The following is a 27,285-nucleotide window of genomic DNA, read 5'->3' on the forward strand; positions in this document are numbered from 1 at the left end:
CAAACTCATCTCTATTTATTTATACATATGTATATTTTTTTTGGCTGAACTAATTCTATAATAAGAAAATAATATGTAATGTTTTAATGAAAGCTGATTGACCATGTCTTCATAGAATATGTAAAGGATTCTCTTGTTATGCCTTTCCCTCCAGTATCCTTTAACGCGGTCATACCAGGATCCCCAATTCACTAAAAAATGATTAGTCATTAGGAGTTCATTCAAGATCATAATTAAGTGCATTCACATTTTACACAAAACAAGGCAATTGCTGTGGTCAACAGTATCTTTCAACTGCAGAATGCATGACTTTTCCTGTCATTGTGGCAAAGGGCAAGGCTCGCTGAAGATTCATTCGGTCAAAATGATAATATGAAACCACAGTGTCTTTTTGTTTATGGGCCATATAGCTATGTAACCTATGGAAAAATGAATTTGCATTCACATAGTAGCATATTTTTCAATACAGTCCATGAAATCTAACCTTCTAACCTTGCAACCAGTATCCGCTGTTTTTTATTTGTAAGTGGATACTTTGAGAAACCTGGAGTGTAGCAGCCCGTGCACGTGATCTGCCTTTTGTTGTTAAACTAGTACTTTTTTTATTATTCCTATTACCTGTGTAAACACTGTTTTATTATTCTTAGCATTTGTGTAACTCTATCCTCCCTGCAGCAGATGGCGCTACTGTGTAACTCTAAGCGGCTCATTGACGCTGTAGAGGGAAAATGTGCGTTAGCGTGTGGACTGAGGGAAGCCCCTAGTTAGCCAAGAGTGGAAACATGGATGATGAGGAGGTCGCCGAGAGCTGGGAAGAGGCTGCCGACAGTGGGGTAAATATGCGATAGCTGCGCATTTCTTCTGTCTTCTACAAACAGTATTTTCAACGTAGATAGCCTCGCGTGGAGCATTATTCTGATTCATTCCACCGGCCTCATGCTAGCGCGCTAGTCACGCCTGTATATTTAGAGTTGTGCGGTAGGCCGCAGTTAAAGGGAAACTGGTCCCATATCAGATGTTGTGGGATATTTCTTAATTTAAACCAGTATGTAAACTAGAGGAGATTTTGAAAATGGCAATTGGTGAAGTGACGCGTTCGTGCGTCGCGTAAAACAATTTGTGTTCTAAGCAATATTGACGTAAAGTTAATAAAATAAAACTGTCTGCTAACTAGTTAGCAGGGCCAACTTCCGATGAATAATAAAAAATCTTTCTTTGCCACCGCATAAAAAAACATAGCTGGCTGCCGAATCGGCCGAGACCAGTTGGATGTCGTAGAGAAGGGTCTGTGTGTTTTTGATGTGTAGAATTTTATGAGTTTATTTGATGCGGAAATACGAATTCAAAGCAGCGGAGTATCGAAGTGGGAGAGTCTGCATTCAGACAGTCAACAGGCGGTTTCACAAGTTCTCAATTTGTCCTGGGGTCTGTTGTCAATGATACTGTGGAACAATGTATTTGCAAATCAGCATATCTCAATTTAGTTAAGTATTTGTAGTGATTCAGATTACAAATGGAAGGTTTATCTCAATAAGCCCCGTTCTTGTCACAACTTTCGTATCGTGCATATGTGTGGATCTCATGAGGGCTAAGTTAACATTGTTTTGTAGATACATTTAAAATAATTTCTCACTCAATTAAAAAAGAAGCTGTCGTCTACTCGCATTTCTGGCCCTTTTTCGTCTGTACTGCGAAGAGGCAATATCCAGTCTCAGTCCCCATTCACTTTCATTGACATTTCTCTCAATACGTGACTGGAATAACATTTAGTAGCATATATAGAGAGAGCGCGATCACGCAGAATGTTACCATGTACCATTGGTTGCTTTCAAATATTGAGCTCTTTTAAAACGTTGAGACATATAAAGAGTTGATGTCAGTATTTGTCTGGCAGTGAAGTCAAGCCCCCAGCCATTAGGCTCTGTAAACACATTTCAATGTTTCCCTAAAGTCTCTGTTTAGAAAAGCCTCATAAAATTGTCTACCTACTCAAGCAGCACTCTGTAATTCGGCCTTGTCATTAATTTAGCCACTGCACTGAGGATATATAAATAACTTTGTGAAACTGAAAACGTGCTGCTGCTTCAGGGGCTCTTTGAAGCGGCCTGCCTGTACTGTTTAATAAGGTAAGATGTTATGAGATCTTCTTCTAGTAGAAGTGTTCATGTTTTTGTGTTTGACTTAGGAAATGGAAAGAAGACTAGAGGAAAAGCTTCGAATCAGTCACAAAGAAAGGTGTGTCTGCTCATCCTTTAGTTTTTGAGTCCATATTTTGCTCAGTGTAGCTTGTTTTACTCTTAATCATTTTTTTTTTTTTTTTTGGATGCTCTTCCAGACTTTCAAGTGGCAGTTCGAGCCGTTCTCCGATGAGAACAGCCATCGTCATCCAGGATGACTCCCTCCCCGCAGCACCCCCACCTCAGATTCGTATTTTAAAGCGACCCTCCAGTAATGGATCTTTAGGATCATCTGTGACGCAGACTCGACCCTCCCCACAAGTCAAATCCTTAGCTCAGCGAGAGGCAGAATATGCAGAGGCCAGGAAGAGAATCCTTGGCAGTGCTACTCCTGATGACACGCCACAGGAGAGACCCAATTCAGACCGGTAAAATACTGACACGCTCATTAGAGCAAAACTCTCATGGTTCTGGAAGTTAAATATGTATTTTTTGTATGATATTGTATAAACTTTTCCATGTGCTCTGAGACTGAGCTAAATAAGTGAGCCACCATAAGTGAGCATCATAATAGCTGAGTCAACAACTTCGATTTATGTTGTGGATTATGGGAAGATCCTTGATATAGAGTGCTTATTTAGCATAATATTATTAAATTGATCAAAAGTGACCGTAAAGATTTTATAATGTAACAAAAGTTTTCTATTTCCAATAGATACTAATCTTTTGAACTTAATATTCATCAAAGATTCCTGAAAGAATGAATGGTTTCCCCCAAAATATTAAGTAGTACAACTGTTTTTCGACAATGATAATAATAAATGTTTCTTGAGCAGCAATTCAGCGTATTAGAATGATTTCTAAAGGATCATGTGACTGTTGGAAATTCAGCTTCGCCATTGGAGTAATAAATTATTTAAAATATATTAAAATAGAAAAGTGATTTCAAATTTTAATATTTAATTATTACTATATTACTGTTTTATAATACTATTACATTATTTAATCAATTTAAAAACATGAAATCTTACTGACCCCAAACTTTTGAATGGTTGTGTATAGGGATGTCAACGATTAATCGATGATCGATTAATTGTCGATAAGAGATGCAATCGATTAAGGCTATCGATGGTCGGTTAACCGATTCAATGTTGGGCTGCCTGCGGCTCATGCGCACTCAACACGTGCGAGCGGCTGTGAGTGACGGTGACGATATATAAAAGCATCATCATTCATTCACAATGTACAAATTAAGCTTTTAATGTGATTTAAACTTTAAAGTACATTAAAATAGAAACAACATAAAAGTTCTTCAACATTAAATGCAATAGAAATGTAGTTACTAATCATTTCATCAGATAACTGTTCTATATCGTGCGCTTTGCAGGGCTGCGGGACACAGTGACAGGACAGGTAGTCTATTCATTCCTACAACTTGTTAATTCATTCCTACGAATTATTAATGTGGCAATTGTCCATGTTTCATTAATTGTGTTCCCTAAATAACCCATGATTTAAGTGAAATAAGGCAACAAATTAATAAATCGAACGAATTCTTAATTCATGAAATCTTTAATTTCCCTTCCAATGTTTACCACAGTAAGAGATGCGAAAACAGTTATTAAAAGCGAAAGATAATAAAATAAACCTGGGAAATTAGAGGGTTAGACTATGAAGATTTAGGAAAAGAAACAATGCCTAAATATACTGAATTTGTGGAAATTCGTGACCAACCGGCAAACCAGAACAAAGCCGCGTAAATGAAGACTATGGGGTCCAAAAGCATGGTCGCAATCTAACATTTTCCAGTTAACCTATTATTCCTCTAATAAACAAAGCTTTTATACCACACTTGTCATAATCAGATCTTATCATTTCTAAATAAATAATTGCTGGATTCAAAACAGCGATTAATAGGCGCTGTGACCGACACATTCCTGGAGCATTCAGTTTAAATAGACCGTAGTATACCGGTCCACTCTGCTGTTATGCCAAGGACGTTTTTGCTCATATGAAGAGGATCATCTTTTCCGTCTATATGCGAATGCGTGTTAAGTACAAGCCTAGTTTACATTATAAATAATAGTTTAACATTCAAATACATTGCGAATATGGAAACATTTCGATTTGTGCCGAATGAGACATGAGCAATAACCTCCAAATAAATCTAGCCAAAGCCGCGCTCGCTCATCCTCGTCTGTACGCATGCACTGTCAAGATCTAATGCGCTGCATGCCGGATTTTTAAAAATCTGACATTTTCTAGGACAGAATCCAGCAGGATCAAATTAATGTGAGCAACTGTGTTTTGGTGCAGCAGCGCCGATGTAGTTCACTTAATGTGCAGCAGTCACACGCGCTCCACAATTCGGATAATTTTATACAATAATGTCAGTTGAAAACATTGCAATTGTGCTTTAAAATACAACAACGAGCACCACAAAACCATTTAAAGATGCGCGTTCAGCGTTCTCCGTGCGGGATTGGAAACTGTCAACAAAGTAAAATGACCTCAAAAGTATGTCGCGCTCTCTTCATTTTATCAAATGATCATAATCGCATCTATTCATTTTATAATCCTGCTACTAGCATTTTATTCAGACTAAAACCTCTTTAATTCAAGTGAGAAAGCGTTTTGTGTGTGTGTGTGTGGCTTTTGCACATCCTGTCATACCGCTGACTGCGTGCCTGCAATAGACGCATTTTGCAGTATTATGGTTAACGATTAATCGATTAATTGATCGTTAATTTAAACGACGATCGATCATGGAAATAATCGAAATTTGACATCCCTAGTTGTGTATATATAATTTTTAGCAAAATGTGTTTTTCATACTTCCCATAAGCTTTTTTCTAAATCGGTAACAAATTTTACAGTGTTTCATTGCATATAGTTCGCACATGTTATATTAACATTATTAGCACATATATGGTAAAAACTGTTAGCCTGAATGCACTGTAAGTCGCTTTGGATAAAAGCTTCTGTCAAAGGCATACATTTATTTAAATGTAATATAGTTAATTCATTCAAAGAATTGTGGACAATTTTCACATATTTTTAATCAGAGTTATTAAAGTTGTAATTTGTTGCAGAGCTGATTTGTTTTTTTCATGGCTTCAGGCTGGATTAGGATGCATTTTTGAATTCTACTGTGCTACTTTTCCAGTTAAAATAAGTTCAGCCTTTAAAGAACTCCTCTCTTGACCCTGCATTTTTTCCCGAGTCCACTGCCCACATCTCACATTTTTCAAAGCAATAACATGTACTGTGTGAATGGTCCGTTTTCCACAAGTTGGTATGATTCTTTAGGGTCTTCATGAAATATCTGCAAAAATCTTTGCTCAAAGTTCCTCAGTGGTCATGTAAAACAACACCCTTTTTACCCCATCAAAAACAACTCTGTTCTCTCTAAATGATAATGAGCTACTGCTCAGTCCACCCCTCTCTTCTGTTTTTGTGTAACAAAACTAATGCACTGTGTCCTCAGTGGTTCTCATGTTAGGAGAAAATGAAGATTGACTCTAAGTTAACTTTTACATCCAACTACAAAAAAACACTGCATTGCTTATTTGACATCGTCGTCGCTATAGCTGCTCCAGCACAGAGAAAATGGGGGACAATGTACAACTGGAGGAATATGCTAATACGGGGTCCATCAGTGATTGTGGGCGGAGACTGATAATAGAAACGACTTGATAATTGAGAGTGGGTAGGGTTTTTTCGGGATGAAAAAAAAAGCCGTGAATGGTTTTTATGATTTTAGTATGCTTGTGTCCACAAGCGGCTAAGACACATTTATATGCAAACGATGTCCCCTTTAAGAAAACTCTGTGGAGACTTCTAGAACCAAGGCTCAGGGCATTTTGTTATTTACAAACGGCTGCTTTTAAAATGTTGAAATGCTCAGTATATTTTTGATTGTGTATTTTACATATTGTCTATCCTCAATCAGATCCCCACGTGGAAGCAGCCATACACTTTCAGAGGAAAACCGTTCAGGAAACCACGTGGTTCGACAGCCAGCTGGTCCAGATGGTACACAAGGCTTTCACCACCAGCGCAGATAGGAATAGCAGCCTTTCCTGGGAGAAAAGGAGAGGCTACAGTGGGTCTCCCAGAATACTGTTGAAATTCAAATTTTTTTAAATCAATATTTAGGATGTGGGATGGTTTTTAAGTAAGTACGAAACCCTCTCGAATCCAGCACGGCATGTGTGGAATGTAACCGGGGAAAGAAACACGATCCAGAGGAGCGAATGGGGAACGTTCCCCGCTTTTACACTGTGATGAGGACCTCGCTTCCGGACACTGCTCACTGTGATGTCCAGCCCCCACCCGCCAAAATCAAAACGAAAATAGAGAGAAATGAAACAAACTGCAGAACTATTGTCCCTTCCTCGTGTCAGCCAGCCTGTCAAGTCAAGTCCTCTGAAGAAACATTTGAAACGGAAGAAAACAAGCGCTGGATGTGCTAGAACCTTTAAAAGGATGTTTTGAGGCACCAGCTTCCTTCAGCAATAATTCTAGAAATATCACTAATTATCCAGACCTCCCTTCCACACTCTTCTCTCAAGCTTTTGTATTGCTAGTGTTTGTCTTTTATTTTAATTTTGGTTATTACCGGCAGGGTCTGCTTATTGCCATATGTTTTTAAATGGGTAAGATACAGTTAGGGTATGTTGTGGAAACTCAAACTGACTTTAAGTTCTTTATTGTTTACGGTTATCTTTCTCTCTCTTCTCTTTTTTTTTTTTTTTATGTTGTTTTACTCATGGGTCTTCCTCTGACTGTCCTGATTTCTACATAAAGTAAGAATAAGAAAAGAACTAGTAGAGTATTAAATGAGTGCAGAAAATCACATTTTTAAACCGCTTCTATGCCTTTCATATGATTCAAAAAGGTTGTCATTTTTAGAGCTCTGCGTTGAAAGTGAAATCGAGTGGAAAGATGACTTGTGTTAATATTCCTTGTGCTGGAAAGAAGAAAGGGGGGTGGGGGGAGAAATCATTTCGCTAGCTCCTCTCACCCCACTTTCTCATCAAATCTGCTGTTGGCCATTTATCTTTTCTTTCTCTCGTATTTTTTTATTTTTTTTTAACGCATGTAGGAACTCAGGTTGTTGTGAGGAAATAAGAGCGGATGAATGAAGTTGTGTATCAGTGGATAGGTTTCTAACTGAATTATGGTGCAATGTTTAGCTTACATGAAGTATGGCTTCAAGATCATTTGAGAAACACCTCCATGACTGGATTACAGAATATCCTATAAGAGATTATTTAACATTTATTAAAACCTAAGAGAAAAGTGTGTCACACCGCACTTAACAACGCAACTTTAATATAGTGTTAAGTTGACCTAGTTGCTTAGGCTCTCGCAATACAGTGTCTACATGAAGAGCCATACTACCTTTCTTGACTTTCTTGACCTTTCTCTCCCCGTTTTTTTTTTTTTTTTTTGCTTTTTTTTAATTTTCTTCCTAAACCTTACTCTCTTGTGCTATCCATGAGTGATACCTCTGCCTCATGCAGTTTATAGAAATACCCTTTAATCTGACATGTCATTGTTCACCCATTGTGCTGTAACCAATCAGACCAGACGGGTTTGTCACAGTCTGCCTGAGAACACGGAAATCTGTCTGTAAATACTTTTCAAAATGCCCATTTAATAAAGACTTTTTAAATAATTTAATTGTTTCAGTTCTTTCAATGATTTGAAATGGGGAATTTTCTTACTTTCACTTCTAATGGCATCCTTGGTTTGCAGACACATGATGCAAACTAGTCCTTCCAGTAACCGCTCTATGTCAAAATTGTTTAAAGGAAGCATTTAATAAAAAATCCTAAGATCATGTTATTGATCTTTTTCTGAACAATTTGTGCTTATGTTTTATTGAAAATATTGACAACATTTAGTCTGCATAAAGATCCATTGATATTCAATCAACACCAAACCAAGCTCTGCTCTAATTTTCTTTTTCAATAATGTGTTTTACTTGGATATATGTTACAATGTGGAACAAAGAATCTGTTGCTACTTTCTTTTCATTGTGACTTTAATTAAGGGTCATAGAGGCCACAGAGAATAAAGTACGGTAGGTAGCATGTATAAAATAACTTTGGGGGGGAAAAAAACATATGTTTAGAAATACTCAGTATTTTGTATTTAAGCTAGTAACTGAATCAAGCACTTCTCAAGGCAATATGCCCTCTATTTGAATTAATATGATTTTTAAAAAGATATAAAATCTTTTGGTAAATATAATACATATTCTGGGGAAATGTGTTTCCACCCTTTTTCTTAATTAATCAGAACACCCTTTCAAAATACTTAAAGGATTTTATTCTTCAGTTATGTTTTGTATTGGAAATACCATTGCTAACAGTCCATTCTTTGTTGCTATGGTAAGTTTTGTGCCATATATAATAGGCAGACAAGGATGACACCTGGTACGCATACCTCACTAGTGCACTGAGAGGTGGTATCAGATCTTTGGCAATCCTGGATATGTGCATTGGGAATTGGGAGTTGAAATTCTAAAGCAGGAGGTAGGTGTTAGCTAACACCGATGACGGAGCACTGAGTTGGGAACAAGGGCTGGTTCAGGGGAGGCCATGAAGGTGTTCCTGCAAGATGGGCATCCAGACGTTTGTACTGCTTTTTGGACTCGCGTTTTCCCCTGAGGTTTTGAAGGCAGTTCAGGGCACCTCGGTCAATAAGAATCTGTGAAGAAAAATAAATTTGCAATTACTGATATTGGCAGCATGTTTCAGATCCCATGTGGTAATACGTGTATTTATCTTTACCTCAAGCAAGTAGCATATGAAGAAGTTGAGCGCTGCTACAGCCACCAGCAGTAGTTTATAGTTCATATCGTTGATGTCATACAGATGCAGCACTTTATGGATGATGGTGTGACGGAAAAGAACCAGCCAGCTCATAAGTGCAAAGAAAACCAACAGTGCCCCTACAAACCAATCTAAAAGAGACAAAAACATTAAAAAAGCTAAACATAAATATTAGACACGGCCACAGTGAGAATTTACTTTAATAATCACTATAATGGTTAAAAAAGGGCTGAAAATTAGGACTGAAAGATTAAAAACTATTACTTGTTCTATACCTCTCTATATAATATTATATAAAGGGGAAACACATTTACATCTAAATGGTAATTAGTCAACATAAAAGGGAACTCAAACCCCAAAGTGATGCTATAAATTGCTCAAATCATCTGGATTCAGTCAGATTTACTTAATAGAAACTTCTTCAAACAAAATGTTATTTGTTCACTCCATTATTTAATGTTGCTTCATAAAAACCTATATAAAAAAAATTGAGAAATAGGTCAATTTTCAAAGCATTTTCTGTAAAACAAGCTCGTGTTTGCTGTGTTGAACAGATCTGTCTGAGCACAGCAAGGTCAAAGTTTAAATTCTCACAATTGTAATACAGTGGTTTTTTGTAAGGGTATCCTTTGGTGATCACAATAGACATGATGATATACTGGAATCCCGATAAGGCAAATATGCTTGTGTCCTCCATGTTGGGCAAGTTTGCAGCTCCCGTCACAGTGGAATTTACAGGGACATACCTGAAAACAGTCATAAAACAACAAAAGATAAAACTGTGTATTTAAATGTATTTAAAAAAATAAAAACTATACAAAAATCTCTTTATTTTCATAGAAAGAAAGACAAAATATAAGTGTGGACTGCTGTACGTGCCTCTAAGACTAAATGAACACTAGTTAGCTGCTTACCAGTCTTGTGACAAGGTGATAAGCAGGGCAGACACCTGGGCTAGGATCAGCAGCACAGTGTGCAGCAGTAAACTAGACAGGACTGGCAGAGACAGAAGACTGGCAGCGGGTCGCTGGGGATGGAGCTCATCGCTGGGACCTCCCCGTCCCATCACTATAGCCAAAACAGTCACCAAAACTAAATCAAAGAAGAGGAACTGCAAGTCTCCCAAGTTTGTTTTCTCCTACAATAGATAAAATAATTCAAAAACATTATTGTTAAAATGCCCTAATTACATAATTGTATTAGGATATTGATTTTAGCTGATATAACAAGTAAAATGGACAAGCAAACACTCACAGTGTAGAGAATAAGTACAGAGGCAAACTGGATGAGACTGTACAAGGCCATGTACTTGAAAAGACTGAATGATGTCACCAGTGAACACCTGCCTTCCCTGTTTACATTTTTTTTTTTTTTTCAAACGAGACATTATATTTTGTTATATAATAATAATAATAATAATAGTAAAAATCATTACCATCATAATTTAATTACTATGAATAAATATAAATACTAATAAATAACATAATTATACATTGCAACTTAAGTCAAGAATACAATATCCAATTTAAAAGACTACTATCACTATTATTATTATTTATTAAAAATAATATAATCATCATCATTGTTATTATTATTAATAATAAAAACAATAAAATATTATTATTATAGCAATGCATATAAATGGCTTTTATATATTGATGTTATAATAACAATAAAGGACACAATATTGAATAAAAAAAGTCTTGTTATTGTTATTAATTGTATATAATATAATAATTTAAAAGTATATAATATTATAAAACAGCAATATAAATGGCTTCATTATATAGTGATATTATTATAATAATTTATGTCAATGATACAACATTGAATAAAAAATGTCTTATTACAACTATTATTAATAATAATAATAACAGTATATTAAAAGCAATTAACAACAACAAATTATAATAAATAAAAATAAAAAACATATATATTGATTAAATTATACACGGTTAATACAATTATTACTCCTATTATAATACCTCAAGCCAAAAACACAATATTTATTATCCAATTTATGGATAAAGTCCATCCATAAGAATGGTAAAAGTATGTTATTTACTTGATGAGTAGAGGCACGCAGCTAATGTTGTCAGACTTGGATGTGAAAGGAGACGCTACAGAGGCCTCAGCCTCAGACAACGACACACCGACATCTGCAGCCCTCAGTGCTCCACAGTCATTGGCTCCATCACCACACATGCCCACCCTGTAACTGCATGCGATTCAGAAGATATGGCTGTTATATTCAGTTTTACAAAGCCCTGCCAACAGCTTCCAACAAGATTACTTAATTCATTGGTTATTTATTAATGATATTTTATCATCCTACATTTTTGGCTGTCATATTATTTTCAAGTAATACGCGCTTATGCCCAATTCAAATACTGGACTCACTTGAGATTCTGAAGTGCTTTTACCAGCTGGGTTTTCTGTTCTGGGGTCATGCGGGCGTACACTGTTCCCCTCATCAGAATCTGTATCACAAAAACAATGAGCACTGTTAATCTCCAGCTAATGCATTTGAAAACTCTGGTGCCACCAGTCTAAAACTTGAATAGATCAATATCCCTAAAATTGAATCTAAGTCACCTTGGGCAGATATTCAGGGAAATAATCACAAAGTGCCGCAAAGGACATGCCATTTATAGCCAAATGATAGCCGGCACCGTTCTGGTAGAGACCCTTATGGTACAGGAAGAAGACATATTAATCTCCTTGCTGTTCTGCATTAATAAAAACTCTGTACTACGTGGTATGTCAGTGGTTACTTCTGTAAAGCACTTAAAAGGTTAAATAAGCAAACCTGTGCTGAAATATCAATAGTCTCCTGAGTATCAATAGTGGCTACTGCACCATCTCCCTGATGAAACTGCAGTGAGGCCATTGCACTGGCGGTAGGGGGCGATGCATGAACAAAAATAACCTTCTCATGTGACAGCACCATTCCACACGCACCTGCTACATTCACAGCAGTGAGAATATTGTCACCTGACAGAGCAAAAAAAAAAAAAAGCCCTTAACAAATCATTTTCACTTTTACATTTTCTTTTTTTTTGTCTATAAAGTTAGTAAAGAGGCCAACAAAAACAATAATTTGAATGTTTAATGACAATTCAACATGTGCAATGCATTTTTCTACATACCTGTAACCATAAGAGGCCGTAATTGTGCCAATTTAAGTGTGCGAATGACTTCTGCACTCTCTGGCTTCACCTGGTTCTTCATTACCAACAGACCCAGGAAGTTCATGTCTTTCTCCACCTCCACCCTACAAGCAAACATTTATTGTAAACATGAGGCAGCAGACATGAATCTGTCTATTTTGAAATATCTATCATATTTGATGGAATAACTTTGTTTGCGGTGAGTAGGATTTTTAAAAACTTTTTCTTTAGCAAAAATAATACTTTTATTCAACAGGAATGCATTAAATTAAAAAAATATATATATTATAATTATAATAATAAATAATTAGTAATTAAACACAGAACCATTCAAAAGTTTGGGATCAGTACAATTTCTTTAAAGAAAATAATACTTTTATTCAGCAAGGATGTAATACATTTAAAAAGTGACAGCAATGACATTTATAATGTAAAAAGAAATTGTTTGTTCACAGTGAAAAAAAGTGTAATGGTTTCCTGAGAACCAAATCAGCATATTAGAAAGATTTCTGAAGAATCATGTGACACTTAGGACTAAAAATACAGCTTTGTTATCACAGGAATAAATAAAGATACTTTTTTCAAAAACATTAACACATCTTACCGACCCTAGATCTTTGAATGCTTATAAAACAGAGCAGCTGACCTTTCAACAGTTTTTAGGTTGGTCTCCTTAGTGAGGTGCTTGTAGGCAAATCCAAGGACTCTGAAGCCCTGGCTCGCATACTCCCGGAGAGTGGGTGAAAAATGAGAAGGCACTGTAACAGAGAGCACAAAGACAGAACACCACTGAGTGCAAAAATAGGCAGTGTTCCATATACTCCTGATCGTTCGTCTCTAGGTGTAATGAGAACCAGGACAAGTTTTAAGAGTCAGGTCCTCACCACTTTCTCTAAGGCAGAAGCTGGCAACCATTTCAGGAGCTCCTTTAATGAATGCAACAGGACAAGCTCCACCTGGACCAATGGTCACCACGCTCATCCTTTGCAAAGAAGAGGAGAATGGGAATCGCCGTATGATTGCCACTGGCTGACTGACGGACTGAAAAACAGATTCAAATCACGTTATCTTTATCCAGTGTCTGGGATGAAGAGTTCAACCAAAAATGAACATCATCGACAGGCCATTCCAAACCTGAAGACTTTCTTTTTTCTGTAAAACACTAAAGATATTTTGAAGAACATTGGGGTCCAAACAGCACTGACAGCACTGATTGAATTGAATGGACATATTTGTTTTTACATTTTTCAAAATATCTTCTTTTGTGTTCTACAGAAAAGAGAAAGTCACATGAAGGGGAGTTAATGATTTTCCCTTTTGAGTGAACTATCCGCTTAATTTATAACCAAGACCCAAAGTTTCAAGACATTTCCTTGTGTTTTCACACCCAATGACCATTTTCTTGTTCTGTATTTGAATCGTCTTACATTTCCTTGTGACGGGAGCTCAGATGCAGGAGGTCTCATCACTGCTAGTACTCTGTGTTTGCCAAATTCAGAGTCCAGCCCCATCTCATTCTCCGGCTCTGTCAGTTCCTGTCAGTTGAATGCAAGATTGCATCAAAGTTGCCATCAAATCAATTAAACAAAACACTGCCTCTTTTATGTTCAACAGAAGAAATTAAGTCTAATAGGTTTGTAAGGACATGAAGATGAGTAGATAATGAAAGAATTTGCATTTTTGGCTGAACTATCTCTTTAAAGACATCAAACACTTTGAGTAACCAGTCATTACCCATCCAGTGGATTCTATCATTTTGAGCTCTAGTGGGTCTCCAAGTGCTTGACCCCCCAACAAAGCCAAAGAATGGCAGGAGGCAAGCGCAGAGAGCATCAGTCCAGGAGGAAGAAAGAGAGGGTCAGGGACCAGCTCACCGAATACTGCTCCACTCACTTCCATCACGCCCCACACATCCAGACCCTCCTCCGTAAGAGTACCAGTCTGAAACGATCACATTCAGTCCGTTTTTAATAACAATACACAGAAACATTGCCATCTTTTATCAAAACTTTCATTGAACCAAATGAAAATCAGACACAATTTGTCTGACTGTCTAACTTAATTTTAAAATGGCATTTAAAACACTGTAAAATCAACAGGAACACCTTTATAAACAAATGTTGTAGTTGACACAAAATATATATATATATACAGTGTGATGAGGATGTTTGACTGGAGCACATATAGGGAGTTCTCATTCACTTGACAGGATCTTGATATTTAGCAAGAAAGCAGAAGAGATCTTTATCGGTCATGGCTAACCCTCAGTTGCACAATCTAACCTCTAACAAACCCATTTTCCCAGCTTTGAAAGCACATGCTGCTTGCAAGACGCCAATAATATGGTTAATAATGATGACTTCAGAATTAAAAAAAAAAAAATCTTGTTGGAAAGGGTGTAAACATTTTTGCTTTGGAAAACCACCCTTAAAGAAGCATTTTTTTAACATTTAATTTTAATTACATTTAACCTCCCATAAAATATAAACTATATTAGAGTAAAGTAAATTTTAGTAAATTTTTTAAATTTTCTTAAATTATTTGCATAATGATGTGCAGTGTGAAACCAATATGGATGGAGAATTCTAGATTTTTTTTTTCGAATCATAAATATGAATGATAATTTATTAAAATAAAATGTAAGAATATGTACTTACAGATAGATTATGGAAAAAAGATAAAATTACATATATAATTGATTTCATAATGCAAGCAATCCAAGGTTAATAATCTAGTCTATAAATCTATCCATGTTAAATAGATTATGTAGCACGGGGAGTTGTCACAAACTGGCAGTAAAGGAAATATTTTGTCTATTGGTCTAGCTCAGAGCACTGATGATGTAATCATTACACAAACAGAACGTCTGCACTGAGTAATTAAACAAAGTTTATTTCAACAACCTGAAGCTTAGGCTTTGAATAACCAAATATAAGATGAAGCAAATATTTAATCTCAATATACTTGAGTTAAACTATACATCTTCAAGATATGAATCATCACAGCATTTTTAATGAAACAATAAAGATTGTTCCCATCAAAGGATCTCCAGAAACGTTGTTCTCTCACCTTATCAAAACAAAAAAGTGATATCTTGCCACAGATATTAATGCGGGGTGGGCTGATGCAGAATACCCCGTGATGCTTCAGGCGACTCTGGGCATAGATAGTGGCTGTAGTCATAGCAGCCGGAAGAGCAGGTGGAACTATTATTGTCACAATATCCAGAGACCGGATGACTACGTCTTGCCAGGTTGTCTGAGGCACAACAAAATTAAAAAGAATCTGAAGTTTAAATTATTTGTTAATAATTCAACAGCAACAGCTTTTTATTGAGGATGAAAGCATCTAAATCCAAATTGATGTAGTGAGAGAACTCTTGACTAACATTAAAGGGAATTTTTTTTTATATGTACTTAAAAATACTTACATTACTCTTTAAAAGTATCACAATGCTATAAATAGTGCCGACCAGAGCTGAAATACAGAAATTCACATCCATGAAGGCCCATATTCTGCATTATGAGACTAATAGAAACAAATATACAACTTTCACAAACAATCTTTATATCGCATACATACATTAAAGGAGCTGTATGTAGGATTGTGGCCTAAACTGGTACTGCAATCACTATAAAAATACTGTAGAGCGGTGTATCCCCTCCCCCAGTGCTTTAAGTGGGCCGGTACGCACCGGTACTCAGTACCGCCACTTCCAAATATAGAGACTACATCACCCACACACCCATCACTTTTACAAGTGAGAAGCGCATGCGTTGCTTTTGTCTCTGTCAGTAACAACTTAACGTGACCGGAGAGAATTTGTGAAACGCGCACAAAAATTCAAATACAATGAACAACACTTAATATGCTCTCCTGGCTTCAGATTCTGAGAACTACAACAAAACAGTCAAAATCAGATGACTCGCTGGCTGACACCCCGCAATATCGCTGCAGGTCAGACGCAAACTAATGAAGTAATGCAGTAGCTCTTTCAGGCAGGGTGACCAGGTGTCCCGAATAATTCCGGACAGTCCCAAAATCGAAAACTGTTGTCCCGAATCCCGAATCTGGCCCTAATTGTCCCAAAAATTATACTAAAGCAAAACCTTGAGTAGTTATTGTCTGATAAACATTAAAAACTGTCCGCGGAGGTTGAGTCGTCCTGCAGCCAGCCCCCGCCGGCTGCTCATTGGCTGCAGGATCTTTTTTCTAAGTTCTAAAAAAATACCGTAGGCGGCTAGGCACGAATTTAGATATTCATTTATCGAAATAATCTATATGCACAAAGACAATACAACCTTTTTATCCCCTTTTTGTTTTAAAGCTTGATGAAGAGAGCGCAAATTGCTGCAGCTGCGAGGAGGACAGTGATGCACGCGTACAGGAGTGATTGACAGTTCGCAGTTCGCGGCACTGTGTACAAAAAAATACTCCGCTACACAATTATATAAATAAAAAAAAAACTATGTATATATTAATTAATATTTTGTTAAAATAGAGTACCGGCACCTCTTTTGGGCCACTTAAAGCACTGCCCTCCCCCTACCCCCTGACTCGAGGTTGCCAGATGAGCTGCAGGATTCAGCAGAAACGTAGGCTGCTTCAATGAGCTTCCAATGGCAAGTGACGAACAGACGTACACAGTAAGTTTTTTTTCTTCTTTTAATTATGTTTATGCTTCATGAGAGATATTTTTATAATTATGTATTTTAAAAATGTACTAATTGTCATTAGTTAAATTTAATCGTAAAGATTTATGCTCGCATGTGACAGTATAATCGGAAAGATTTATGCTCGCATGTGACAGTATAATCGGAAAGATTTATGCTCGCATGTGACAGTATAATCGGAAAGATTTATGCTCACATGTGACAGTATAATCGGAAAGATTTATGCTCGCATGTGACAGTATAATCGGAAAGATTTATGCTCACATGTGACAGTATAATCGGAAAGATTTATGCTCGCATGTGACAGTATAATCGTAAAGATTAATGCTCAAATGTGACAGTATAATCGTAAAGATTTATGCTCGCATGTGACAGTATAATCGTAAAGATTTATGCTCGCATGTGACAGTATAATCGTAAAGATTTATGCTCGCATGTGACAGTATAATCGGAAAGATTTATGCTCGCATGTGACAGTATAATCGGAAAGATTTATGCTCGCATGTGACAGTATAATCGTAAAGATTTATGCTCGCATGTGACAGTATAATCGTAAAGATTTATGCTCGCATGTGACAGTATAATCGTAAAGATGTATGCTCGCATGTGACAGTATAATCGTAAAGATTTATGCTCGCATGTGACAGTATAATCGTAAAAATGTATACTCGCATGTGACAGTATAATCGTAAAGATTTCTGCTCGTATGTGACAGTATAATCTGTCCGGGAGAAAATTAGCAACGTTGGCGTCTGTGTTCAAATTCTTCTCCGTTTTCAGCCGTCTCCATCTTTCAAAAGCATCTCCAATACAAATTCTGGTTTTATTTCGGACTTTGTCAACGAGGTCTTTTTGATTTAGTAACATTAGACATTTTTATCCGACTGGGGTTAGGGTAGGTTACAGCAAAGCTGGCAACACGGATCCCGAAACACTACTGACTTCGTGATTGGTAGATAGGTGGAGGGAGGCGCGTTAGGCCAAAACACAAAATGACAAAATCAACATCAGTTGAGGGCTGCAAGTCCACTTTTTAAATGACAATATCCTGGCCGGACTACTGTTTTCAGTAATATAAGTATTTGAAATGAACATGATTTCTTAATGTCTAGTAACACATCAGGGCCATTTTATGATTAATTGAAATAGATTTCTTACATATAGCTCCTTTAAGTTTGCAAATAACCCAACTTACCCAAAAGTCCTAGAAATAGTAGGAACTTCATAGCATCCCTGTAGAAGCGAAAGTCTAATGGCTGAGGGTAAAGGATAGAGCTAATAAGGTCTCCTTTGGCAGTAAAAAACCCTGAGGAACATAAACAGGAACATAAAGTTTCATGAGAAAACAACAAAAGGAAGTTAAAAATGAAAGTTTTTGAAAGAAGCCTATAATGCTCACTAATGGCTGCATTTGCTTAATGTATATATATTATTAAAAAAATGTTTTGAATTTTTTTTATGTGTTTTACTCCAGTCACACAATCGTTCAGAGTTCATTCTAATATCTGATTTGCTGCTCAAGAAACATATCTAATTTTTATTAATACTGAAATCAATAGTGCTGCTTAAGATGATTGTGGAAACAGTAATATTTTTTAGGAGTCTTTGATGATTAGAAAGTTCAAAAGAACAGAATATACTATTAAAAGAGTTATCTTTTGTAACATTACCTCACTTTTGAACAACTGAACGCATCCTTGCACAACACCAGTATTAATTTTTCTCTTTAAAACAAAGACCAAACTTTTGAACAGTAGTGTATAATCAACAACAAAAAAACAATATATTGTAAATGTAAGTCACCTGTGCATGTTACAACAGCAATGGCCCCATTCCCAGCAGGACCGCCTCCTTTAGCCTGGATGAGCTGTGTGCCACAAAATAATGTGTGTCGGCGTTGAGACTCTGAACTGTATGTGGCTTCAGACACAGACAATGGTGTCTTCATCACTGGTATGCTCTCACCTGTCAGTGAGTGAAGAGCAAAACATGAGAACAGAATTTTTTTTTTTAATGCACATAGAATTAATGCAATACACAATTTCAGAGGCGGTCTGTTTTCTCTCACCAGTCAGCATGCTTTCATTCACCATGCACTCCCCTGCCAGCAGGGCGGCATCGCAGGGCAGAAGCAAACCCTCGGCTGGAATCACAATACAGTCCCCTGGAACCAGCTCCTCAGAGCTCACACACTCCTCCTCTGGAAAAACAGACAAACATTAAAAGCCACATTAAAAACACTGAGCCTATTTCTGGCATTTGATAAGCAACTTCACCTCCCGTGTCTCTACGCACGGTCACGTTCACTATCAACCGGGCCATGCGGCGGAGAGTGGTGCTTTGCTGCAGAGACAAAAATACATCTACTTACTATTTTAATTCACAATACAACAAAACAGCTCTGAAGACTTTTTAATGTACAAATAATATTTGCATACCTTACGAATCTCATAAAGAGACACGCCAATTGAAATTAAGGATATGATTAGGATACAAGCAGCATAATAATAGTATCTGTCTGACATCCACAGGATGATGCTGAACACCTGAAATATGTAGAATGGATTGAGCACCTGAAAAAAAAATACAGAGCTGATCAATATATGAACCTTTCACAAAGCATTTCACTTACAAATCCAGAGAATGATGCTGTTTAATCAACACACACTGTTTATAATTGCAAGGTACAATTTAAATCATTATAGTGATAAAAAAGTAATAAAGAACAGGTCTACCTCCTCAAAGAGAAGATGGAGGTAAGATTTCACAGGTACATCAATGACATTGGCCCCAAAAATCTGCTTTCTGTAGGAAAAAACATGTGTAAGGCAAACAACATTTTTTTTTATAATTCATGTAGGCATTGAAAGGGTACAGACCTTGTGCTTTGGTCTGCTTTACTCAGTCCTTGTTGTTGGCCATGCAAGTCAGCGCAGGTCCAGCCTTCATTGAGAATGCTGTAGACATAAGATCATTTACTAAAACAAAATTTCAGGCTGCGTAGAGTAAGCTTATACATACATAAATATCAAACAGTACCTTGCTTTGCAAAAGGCTCCTTTCCTGGCAATCCATATGTAGCGCATGCCCTCAAACACATAGTATGTGAGCTGTGTTTTCTAGATGGAAGAAAAACAAGACACAATCAAGCAGATGCAACGGAAATGTACATTACACCATCTTTTTTGACTGTCCTTATGTTACCTTTTTACTGTGTAGCTGCACGGTGTCTCTCCATTCATTCTCATCTGTCTCTCCTACTGCAAACTCCAAACTGGAAAAGTTCAACAAAAGGGTTTGATTAATAGCTCTATGTTATTGAAAATCATTTAAATATGAAATTAATATTATAAATAAATAAATACAGTAAAAAACACAGTTATGAAAATATACTGTCTGGGCATTAATTTTTTTATTAAACCCAGGACAAATTATCTTGAGTACAACAAATACTACCATGACACAGAAATAGCTTTTAAATTACATGGAACAATATTTGACCATTGAAATATTATATATTTTTTCCTACATTACAGCAAATGCAGTTTAGGTGAGAAAGTGCTTAATTGTCATGAAAATATTGTCACAATGAAAAATAATTTAATGGGATTCTAATTATTTAAAATTAGATTCAAATACTGTGAAATCACATTGTTACATTCAATTATAAAAAATAAAAAAACTGAAAAAAAAAAAACATTCAAAATTGCAACTTTATTCTTTTGATTTTGGACTGAAATTCAATATTTGTATAAATCTAAATCTAAATATCGTGCTATGGTATAGGTTTGCACTTTCATGACTTTTAGTAAACATTTTAAATGTTTTTAAAATGCAAAGAATGCTTAAACACAAGTAGATGGATCCTTTCTGTAGGAAACTAAAATAATGCATAAATACAAAAAAGGAAAGCATGCGATATAAATGTACTGTGGGTCTCACCGGCCTTCCTCAATATCCTCTGTAAGCACATCTACAACAAACTGCTGTCCATATCGGTCCTGTCATAACCAAATAAAACAAATATATCCTTCCTTATTATGGAAAAGCTGTCATTTTCTGTAAATTCTTCTCCCACTTAAATTTTTTTTTTTTTTACATCCAGTGTCTAATGTCTGAGTAAAACAAATTTTAATACCTTTAATAGCAAAACATCCGCCATTGAAATGGGACAGGATTTGCAGCGGGCCAGGATGCTGAGGCGAGGGCGCCAGTTGAAGAGCACTAGTAGCAGGCCTAAAGAACATACCGCCCCAATACGACACAACCACACCTTCCAGCACACCCATTTGTACCCCTGAACATCCTGAGAAACAAATAACATGATAAAATAATCAGATCTAGACATAACAAGAAACATATGTGTAGTTTTCCAACATAGTACCATGTGTGAGACGGCACTGAGCTCCTTGGGTCTTGGATCCTTTATGAGGGGTTCTGTGTCTGCAGAGGTCACCCCATCCAGCCCCGGACCACAGCTCCCTAAAAGACAAGATCCGCAACTGGTCCTGTTGAGCAGTAGTTCCTTAAGTGCACTAAGCCATAAGTGCAAACACACTACATAACCTGTGTAGTGCACACTCCCTTTTTGTAAATACAAGAAGAGACTCTACCATCTGACGTCAGTAGGATATGACATTGATTGTAATGTTGAGATCAAACACATCCACGTTGTGATTAACATGCTGGCAAATTGTCATTTTCTAGCTATGAAAAATGAATTAAATGGCTATTTGCTTTTATATGTTTTGAAGAAAGGTTTGTAAAGAGATTTTTAAAAGGTTAAGGCAGAGACACTTGTGAGTTTATCCAAAGTCATGGAGGATTTTAAACTGGAAGAAGCAAACTGAAAACATATCTTTCCTCTTTTTTCAGGTCATGTGCTTGCTTTGTGATGTTTCTACACAACCAAAATAAAAAATGCTGACTTTTACATTGCAAATGCTTCCTTCAAATAAGAGTGAGAAACCACGAAACAGCAAACTTTTATCACAAACAACTTGATTTTTTTTTTACGTTCCAAGATTTAATGGTGTTTGTTAAGTAATTATAATTTCGTCATACACTGTGTTGAAACATACTTGTATTAAATATTTATAACGGTGGGCTGAACGATATTCTTAAGAAATTAAGTATTTTAGCAGCAGAAACTTTGCAATACAATAAAATACTGGGCTATTTATTTTTTATTTTTTTTAATCTTTTTAGTAACGTTAGAGGTTGAAAAACAGGTTCATCCACTTCAGTACAGCAGAAAATACAAAAGACCTGAGGAAATATCAAGCAGTAAATGTGCTAGAAACATAATACCCCCTTTCAACACTATTTCTGAGGTCAACTGACTTTGATTCCCCATAATGTAAAATATGCCTAATTAGAGTTTCAGTCAGTTCTAACAGCTGAAACGACTAACGTTACTATGTTTAAAACTAAATGTATAACGTTATGCTAAACGAATAACTTTACAGGTGTAATTTTCAAAAGGTCTTACCACCTTTGGTCTTTTCCCTGATGCAAGTTCCTAACAAAAGGTCCAAAAATATTTACCACAAGACTTGTCTAAGAAATATAGATTCTTGTGGCTGAAATACCCACATTACAGTAATACAGTCCGTAAGCTTTGGCGCTCTAGCGGTTACTAAACCGGACTTCGTGCGTCTTGCGGAAGAACTTTGTAGCCGGTGCTACTTCTCTCTGTTTATGTCTGTAACGAATCACGCAGATACCGGCTATTCCGCAGTCTAAACCAGTCCGAATATAAACACTTAATATAGGTGTACCGTATTGGTTCAGGATAAGCCAAAACACGTTTTGAAAATGAATTAATGGTGTACTCACTTATTATACAGACTGTGTACAATTTGAACACACAAAAAAGTTACGTAGGCACTGCATAGGAAATGCTCCTGTCCAGGTAAACCAAAGCAAAGTCTGTCTCTTTTTAACAACAAAAAGAAAACTTTCTATTAGGCAATATGTATATGCAAATGTTTTTTATTAGGTTTTCAGTCTTGAATGTTTATTTTGTTTTTGTTTTTTTTTTGCAGCAATGATCAGTTAATAAAAACAAAGTGACTTAGAACCTGTAAGTTGCCTATACAATACTAATATATTTACATCACTCAGATAAGTTTTTTTCTTTTTTTGGACGTTTTGATAAAATGTTTAAAACCCATTGCATTATGTAAAATTAAGCTCGTTTTGTACACACACACACACACACACACACACACACACACACAGAGATTGTTTTATTTTATTAAAATCCTAATTAATCTAACTTTCTGACATCATACATTGAACACATGACTAAAACAAAAGCAATCTACAGATAAAATTTTCTGCTCTTGATCAACAATCAGATCAACTAAACAAATGTACGATATCCAGTTTTATTCATATCTCATGCAAAATAAATGTACAGCTTGTAAATACATAAAATTTAAGATTAAACTGTAATCAGCAAAATACCTAAGTGATGCGGTTGATTCACAAGCTCAGCTCTAGTAGCAATTTATTCTTGTTTTTACAGACAGGCGAACAGGACTAACTCATACCTGGTGAATTCATCTATTAACAACAGAGTGAGCACTAAAGCCTATACTCTTATTCAGACATTCATGTACAGTATAACTACAATCAGGTTCAAATGGAAATGAAAAGCAGGTCTTGTTGTAGATTTACACTTCAGCAGGTGTAAATACAGGTCTCCACTATCAAAGAATATCCAACATTAGCAAACACTCCATGCTGAATTTACACAATCATTTAAACCATGTACATGATATTTTCTGCATTTACAAGTCAGATGGCAGACAATCTCTTTTCTTTATAAGTCGCCATCATTTTCTTAATTTCTGCTATGGCTTTTCCAGGATTGAGTCCCTAAACAGAAGAGAGGACAAAACAAATTCAATTTAAAATACAGGAAAACAAATGGGAGACACAAAACATAAGCTATTGCATATAAAAATTTATTTAAAAGGATAGTCCCCCCAAACAGTTTCTGCTGTTCCCATTGACTTCCATTGTAGTTTTTGTCCATACAATAGAAGTTTATAGTAAATTAAAAAAGTTTGGTTACCAACATCCTTTAATATATCTTCTTTAATGTTCCAAAGAAGAAAGCAGGTCAGACAATTTTGAAATGATGACTATATAAGATGACGACAATTTTTAGGTGGTGAACTGTCCCTTAATTTCCAATAGCAGATAATCTAGTTCATCTAAGTAAAGTGTTGTTTTCCAGTTTAATGGGAAGATGGCATACCTTTGGACATGTCTTTGTACAGTTCATTATTGTGTGACAGCGGTAGAGGGAGAAAGGGTCCTGTAATTTGGACAGACGCTCTTCTGTAAACTCATCTCGAGAGTCAATCATCCACCTATACGCCTGAGAATTGGATACAAAACAACAGAGATGTGAGGGCAAAGATGTAAAACTCACTGTTGATCCAGACTAACAATGACTTAACTGGTAGATTCATTATTGTTAAATTAATCAACAATGATAAATGGCTGTTTATTGTCCATATAAGCAGTGCTATAAGGAAAAGAAAAAAACCTGCATGAGCACAGCTGGACCAAGGTACTTGTCTCCATTCCACCAGTAACTAGGACAACTAGTGCTGCAGCACGCACACAGAATGCATTCATACAGACCATCCTATAGGCATGGGAAAAAGTGTTTAAAAAAATCATTAGCAAAGATAACAATCATCCTTCACACTAACAAAATCAGCAGAATATTCAGAAAAGGTTTCGAACCAGCTTTTGGCGGTCCTCGATTGACTGGAGGTACTGCTCTTTTCCCTGCTTTGACTCGTCCTTCTTTTTTAAATACGGCTCGATGGACTTGTACTGTGCATAAAAATTGCTCATATCCTAAAACAACAAGAAATATGAGCGTAGGATCAGTTTGAAAATGTAGGTTAATTCTATTTGACAAATAAATAGTCATATTATCATATGTTGTCGCTGGGATTTTCAGTTAACTGTGGTTTACTCACAGGAACAAGATCTTTCACCACATACATGTGAGGCAGGGGGTAAATCTTCATCACTTTGCTGGTATTTGTATCTATTTTGTTTAAGCAGGCTAAGGTGTTGCCCCCATTGATGTTCATAGCACATGAGCCACAGATACCTGTAAATTATATACAGAGAAATTCAATAACATTCTGGCGTAATGATGTAACATATTAAAGGAATAGTTCACCCAAAAATTCTAAATTTCCCCAAATCTGTTTTGTTGAAGAAACAAACTCATCTACATCTTAAATGGCCTGAGGGTGAGTAAATACTCAGCAAATTCTCATTTTTGGGTGGGCTATTACTTTAACAGGACACAGACTGCTCAAAAGAGTACAATGTATTTATTTTAAATTCTATTTTAATTTGTTTACCCTCTCTACATGAGCGTCTAAAGGTGAGTGTTGGGTCCATTTCATTTTTAATTTTGATGAGAGCATCAAGAACCATTGGACCACATCTAGGATAAGAAAATGGCATTAAAATTTAGTGTTATTCAGAAATTCGGTCAAATTTTATTTATTTATTCAAAGCAAGTAAACTGATATGTAACAACTGTGTAAATATCTGGAGCTTACGTGTTCAAATCAACCTCATAGGTTTGCATGCGGGGCTTGTCACCAGGTGTGTCAGGGTCCCATCTGTAAATCTGAAATGTCTTTATTTTTGGCTCAGGGGCAGCTGCTGTCTGGGCATACCGCACCAGCTGATATAGAGAGAGGAAAGCAAAAGATGAGCTCAACACAAGACAGCTGATGCTCAATGCTGAGTTTACTGACATCACATATATAAAACACATTACATCCCTCCAACCTTAAAATATATTTGGTAAAATTAAAACAGATGACTTTATATTTTTTTCATGGCTTTCTCGGGTAAGTAAATACATTAATATACCAATGCTTTTTTTTATCCAAGGTGTCTTTGTTCTGAAAAAATGAAGCCACTGGTATAAGCCACTGAGCGCCACCTCTAGGTGTAATAGAGAAGCGTGCGGGAGTTATATCACCTTGTTACTCAACTCACTTTGAAGGTAAAATTGAGTATTAATATCACTATTCCATACTAGAAGATAAGTTTAATTAAAAAAACGTCACATTTATGTAATCTGATGAAGCAGATGTTTTATAAGCTAATCAACAGCGGTTATGTAACTTGATTAAACAGGTTAACGCTTTATCTGTCAGCTAACCAGCTCAGCCCACAATTCACACCTGACAAATTCGTTACAACGAAAACGTCCTCATATATTACGATGTTCTCGTACATTTTCACATAATCACCTTGCACACGCATAAGATGCTGACAGATGCGGATTCTTAACACAACTTACCACCAACGTCCTAAAGTTGCGAAAAGCAACAGCACTGCGAGTAAAAGAAATGCAAGCTAACATCCTCCACTTCTGTGTTGTTATGTATTGTAGGAGTTACTTTCTTCGCATAAGCGGCTTCAGCAGTTTCAGATATGTAAGCTGTGATCTGCTCCTCCTCCAAATGCCAGCTGGGCGTGAATTTGTCCTTCGTCAATAAAGAGCGACACAAAGGCTGTGTCCAAATTCAGGGTCTGCATCCTCCTTAGGATCCTTCCTACCCGGTTGAAGGAGGATGGGTCCTCCGACGACCGCAAAAACCGGAAGTCGGTGTTTGTGAATTTGGACAGCCTACCCTTCTTTCAGTTCCCTCCCTTAACCGTTGCTCATATCCTGTCGCCTAGCAACCGTGACAGCGCCAAGCAAGACGCGGGTGAAGAGCTCATCGTTCTCTCCCCGGAGCTTTATAAACACTTCTGTCTGCTCTTTCGTCCTTAGAAGCGTTAAAACAGCTTCAATCACTAACAAATAAGCTGTGTTTAAGGGGATATTCACACAGGCAGTAAGGAAGAAGCTAGTTTACAAAAGTAAACGTTTTTTTTTTTTTTTTACATATACACATACACATGTAAAAAAAAATGCTTAACGCTAAAACAAAATGCCTAACTAGAAAACCACTGAAAATATATATTTTTGAAAAGACAGTTTTTAAAAAACATCAAAAATAATACTCCTCCCCCACTCCGCTACCGCTCGCTTCGTCCTGCCGAAAAGAATTATGGGATAGGTAGGACGCGAAAGGATCCACCACACCCATCCTTCGAATTCGGGGAAAAGGAGGACGCATTTGTGGGCCGCATTTGAAGGATCCTACGAATTTGGACAGCCTTCGTCGCGGCGCTGTGACGTAACATCCTTCAAATGCGTCCTCCGAAGGATGTAGACCCTGAATTTGGACACAGCTAAAGACTCGTACGCAACAAGAAGCTGAAGCGTCTTTCAGGCATCCCACGGTTAGGTAAAGCTTGGAAACAATGTGGAAACATTATGGTTTCCAGGTATTAAAATTCATATAAT

At 36.6% G+C, this 27,285-nt stretch overlaps 3 protein-coding genes across 8 annotated transcripts; 1 reads left to right on the forward strand and 2 right to left on the reverse strand.

Annotated features, from left to right (window-relative positions):
- The first annotated feature begins 690 nt into the window (after nucleotides 1-690).
- LOC113045619 (SUZ domain-containing protein 1) lies at nucleotides 691-7,860 on the forward strand. Its single transcript, XM_026206092.1, has 4 exons — nucleotides 691-833; nucleotides 2,186-2,235; nucleotides 2,336-2,605; nucleotides 6,130-7,860. The coding sequence occupies exons 1-4, from the start codon at nucleotides 783-785 to the stop codon at nucleotides 6,242-6,244; spliced, it is 486 nt and encodes a 161-aa protein (XP_026061877.1). The 5' UTR covers nucleotides 691-782; the 3' UTR covers nucleotides 6,245-7,860.
- Nucleotides 7,861-8,221: 361 nt separating this feature from the next.
- LOC113045600 (cation-transporting ATPase 13A2-like) lies at nucleotides 8,222-22,521 on the reverse strand. 6 transcript variants are annotated; one of them, XM_026206063.1, is made up of 29 exons: nucleotides 22,360-22,521; nucleotides 21,250-21,347; nucleotides 21,004-21,171; nucleotides 20,808-20,866; nucleotides 20,070-20,139; nucleotides 19,905-19,984; nucleotides 19,745-19,822; nucleotides 19,601-19,670; nucleotides 19,304-19,438; nucleotides 19,142-19,208; nucleotides 18,934-19,065; nucleotides 18,669-18,830; nucleotides 18,061-18,171; nucleotides 15,623-15,669; nucleotides 15,262-15,450; nucleotides 13,927-14,133; nucleotides 13,620-13,727; nucleotides 13,077-13,233; nucleotides 12,839-12,950; nucleotides 12,172-12,296; nucleotides 11,832-12,016; nucleotides 11,618-11,710; nucleotides 11,423-11,502; nucleotides 11,088-11,240; nucleotides 10,277-10,373; nucleotides 9,937-10,160; nucleotides 9,617-9,768; nucleotides 8,981-9,153; nucleotides 8,222-8,897 (listed from the first exon to the last, which is right to left on the reverse strand). In XM_026206063.1, the coding sequence occupies exons 2-29, from the start codon at nucleotides 21,250-21,252 to the stop codon at nucleotides 8,730-8,732; spliced, it is 3,405 nt and encodes a 1,134-aa protein (XP_026061848.1). In that variant the 5' UTR covers nucleotides 21,253-21,347; nucleotides 22,360-22,521; the 3' UTR covers nucleotides 8,222-8,729. The 6 variants fall into 6 exon arrangements, with proteins under 6 accessions (XP_026061848.1, XP_026061847.1, XP_026061844.1 ...); XM_026206062.1 differs by having other exon boundaries at nucleotides 21,250-21,373; XM_026206059.1 differs by having other exon boundaries at nucleotides 22,357-22,521.
- A 576-nt stretch (nucleotides 22,522-23,097) lies between these two features.
- Nucleotides 23,098-26,482, reverse strand: LOC113045612 (succinate dehydrogenase [ubiquinone] iron-sulfur subunit, mitochondrial-like). The gene is made up of 8 exons (XM_026206083.1): nucleotides 26,230-26,482; nucleotides 25,475-25,602; nucleotides 25,271-25,356; nucleotides 24,875-25,011; nucleotides 24,633-24,749; nucleotides 24,430-24,531; nucleotides 24,136-24,258; nucleotides 23,098-23,750 (listed from the first exon to the last, which is right to left on the reverse strand). Exons 1-8 carry the CDS (start codon nucleotides 26,290-26,292, stop codon nucleotides 23,670-23,672), a joined length of 837 nt encoding a protein of 278 aa, XP_026061868.1. The 5' UTR covers nucleotides 26,293-26,482; the 3' UTR covers nucleotides 23,098-23,669.
- Between the last annotated feature and the right edge of the window lie 803 nt (nucleotides 26,483-27,285).

This window comes from Carassius auratus, chromosome 27, assembly GCF_003368295.1.
Source record: "Carassius auratus strain Wakin chromosome 27, ASM336829v1, whole genome shotgun sequence".
Classification (NCBI taxonomy): domain Eukaryota; kingdom Metazoa; phylum Chordata; class Actinopteri; order Cypriniformes; family Cyprinidae; genus Carassius; species Carassius auratus.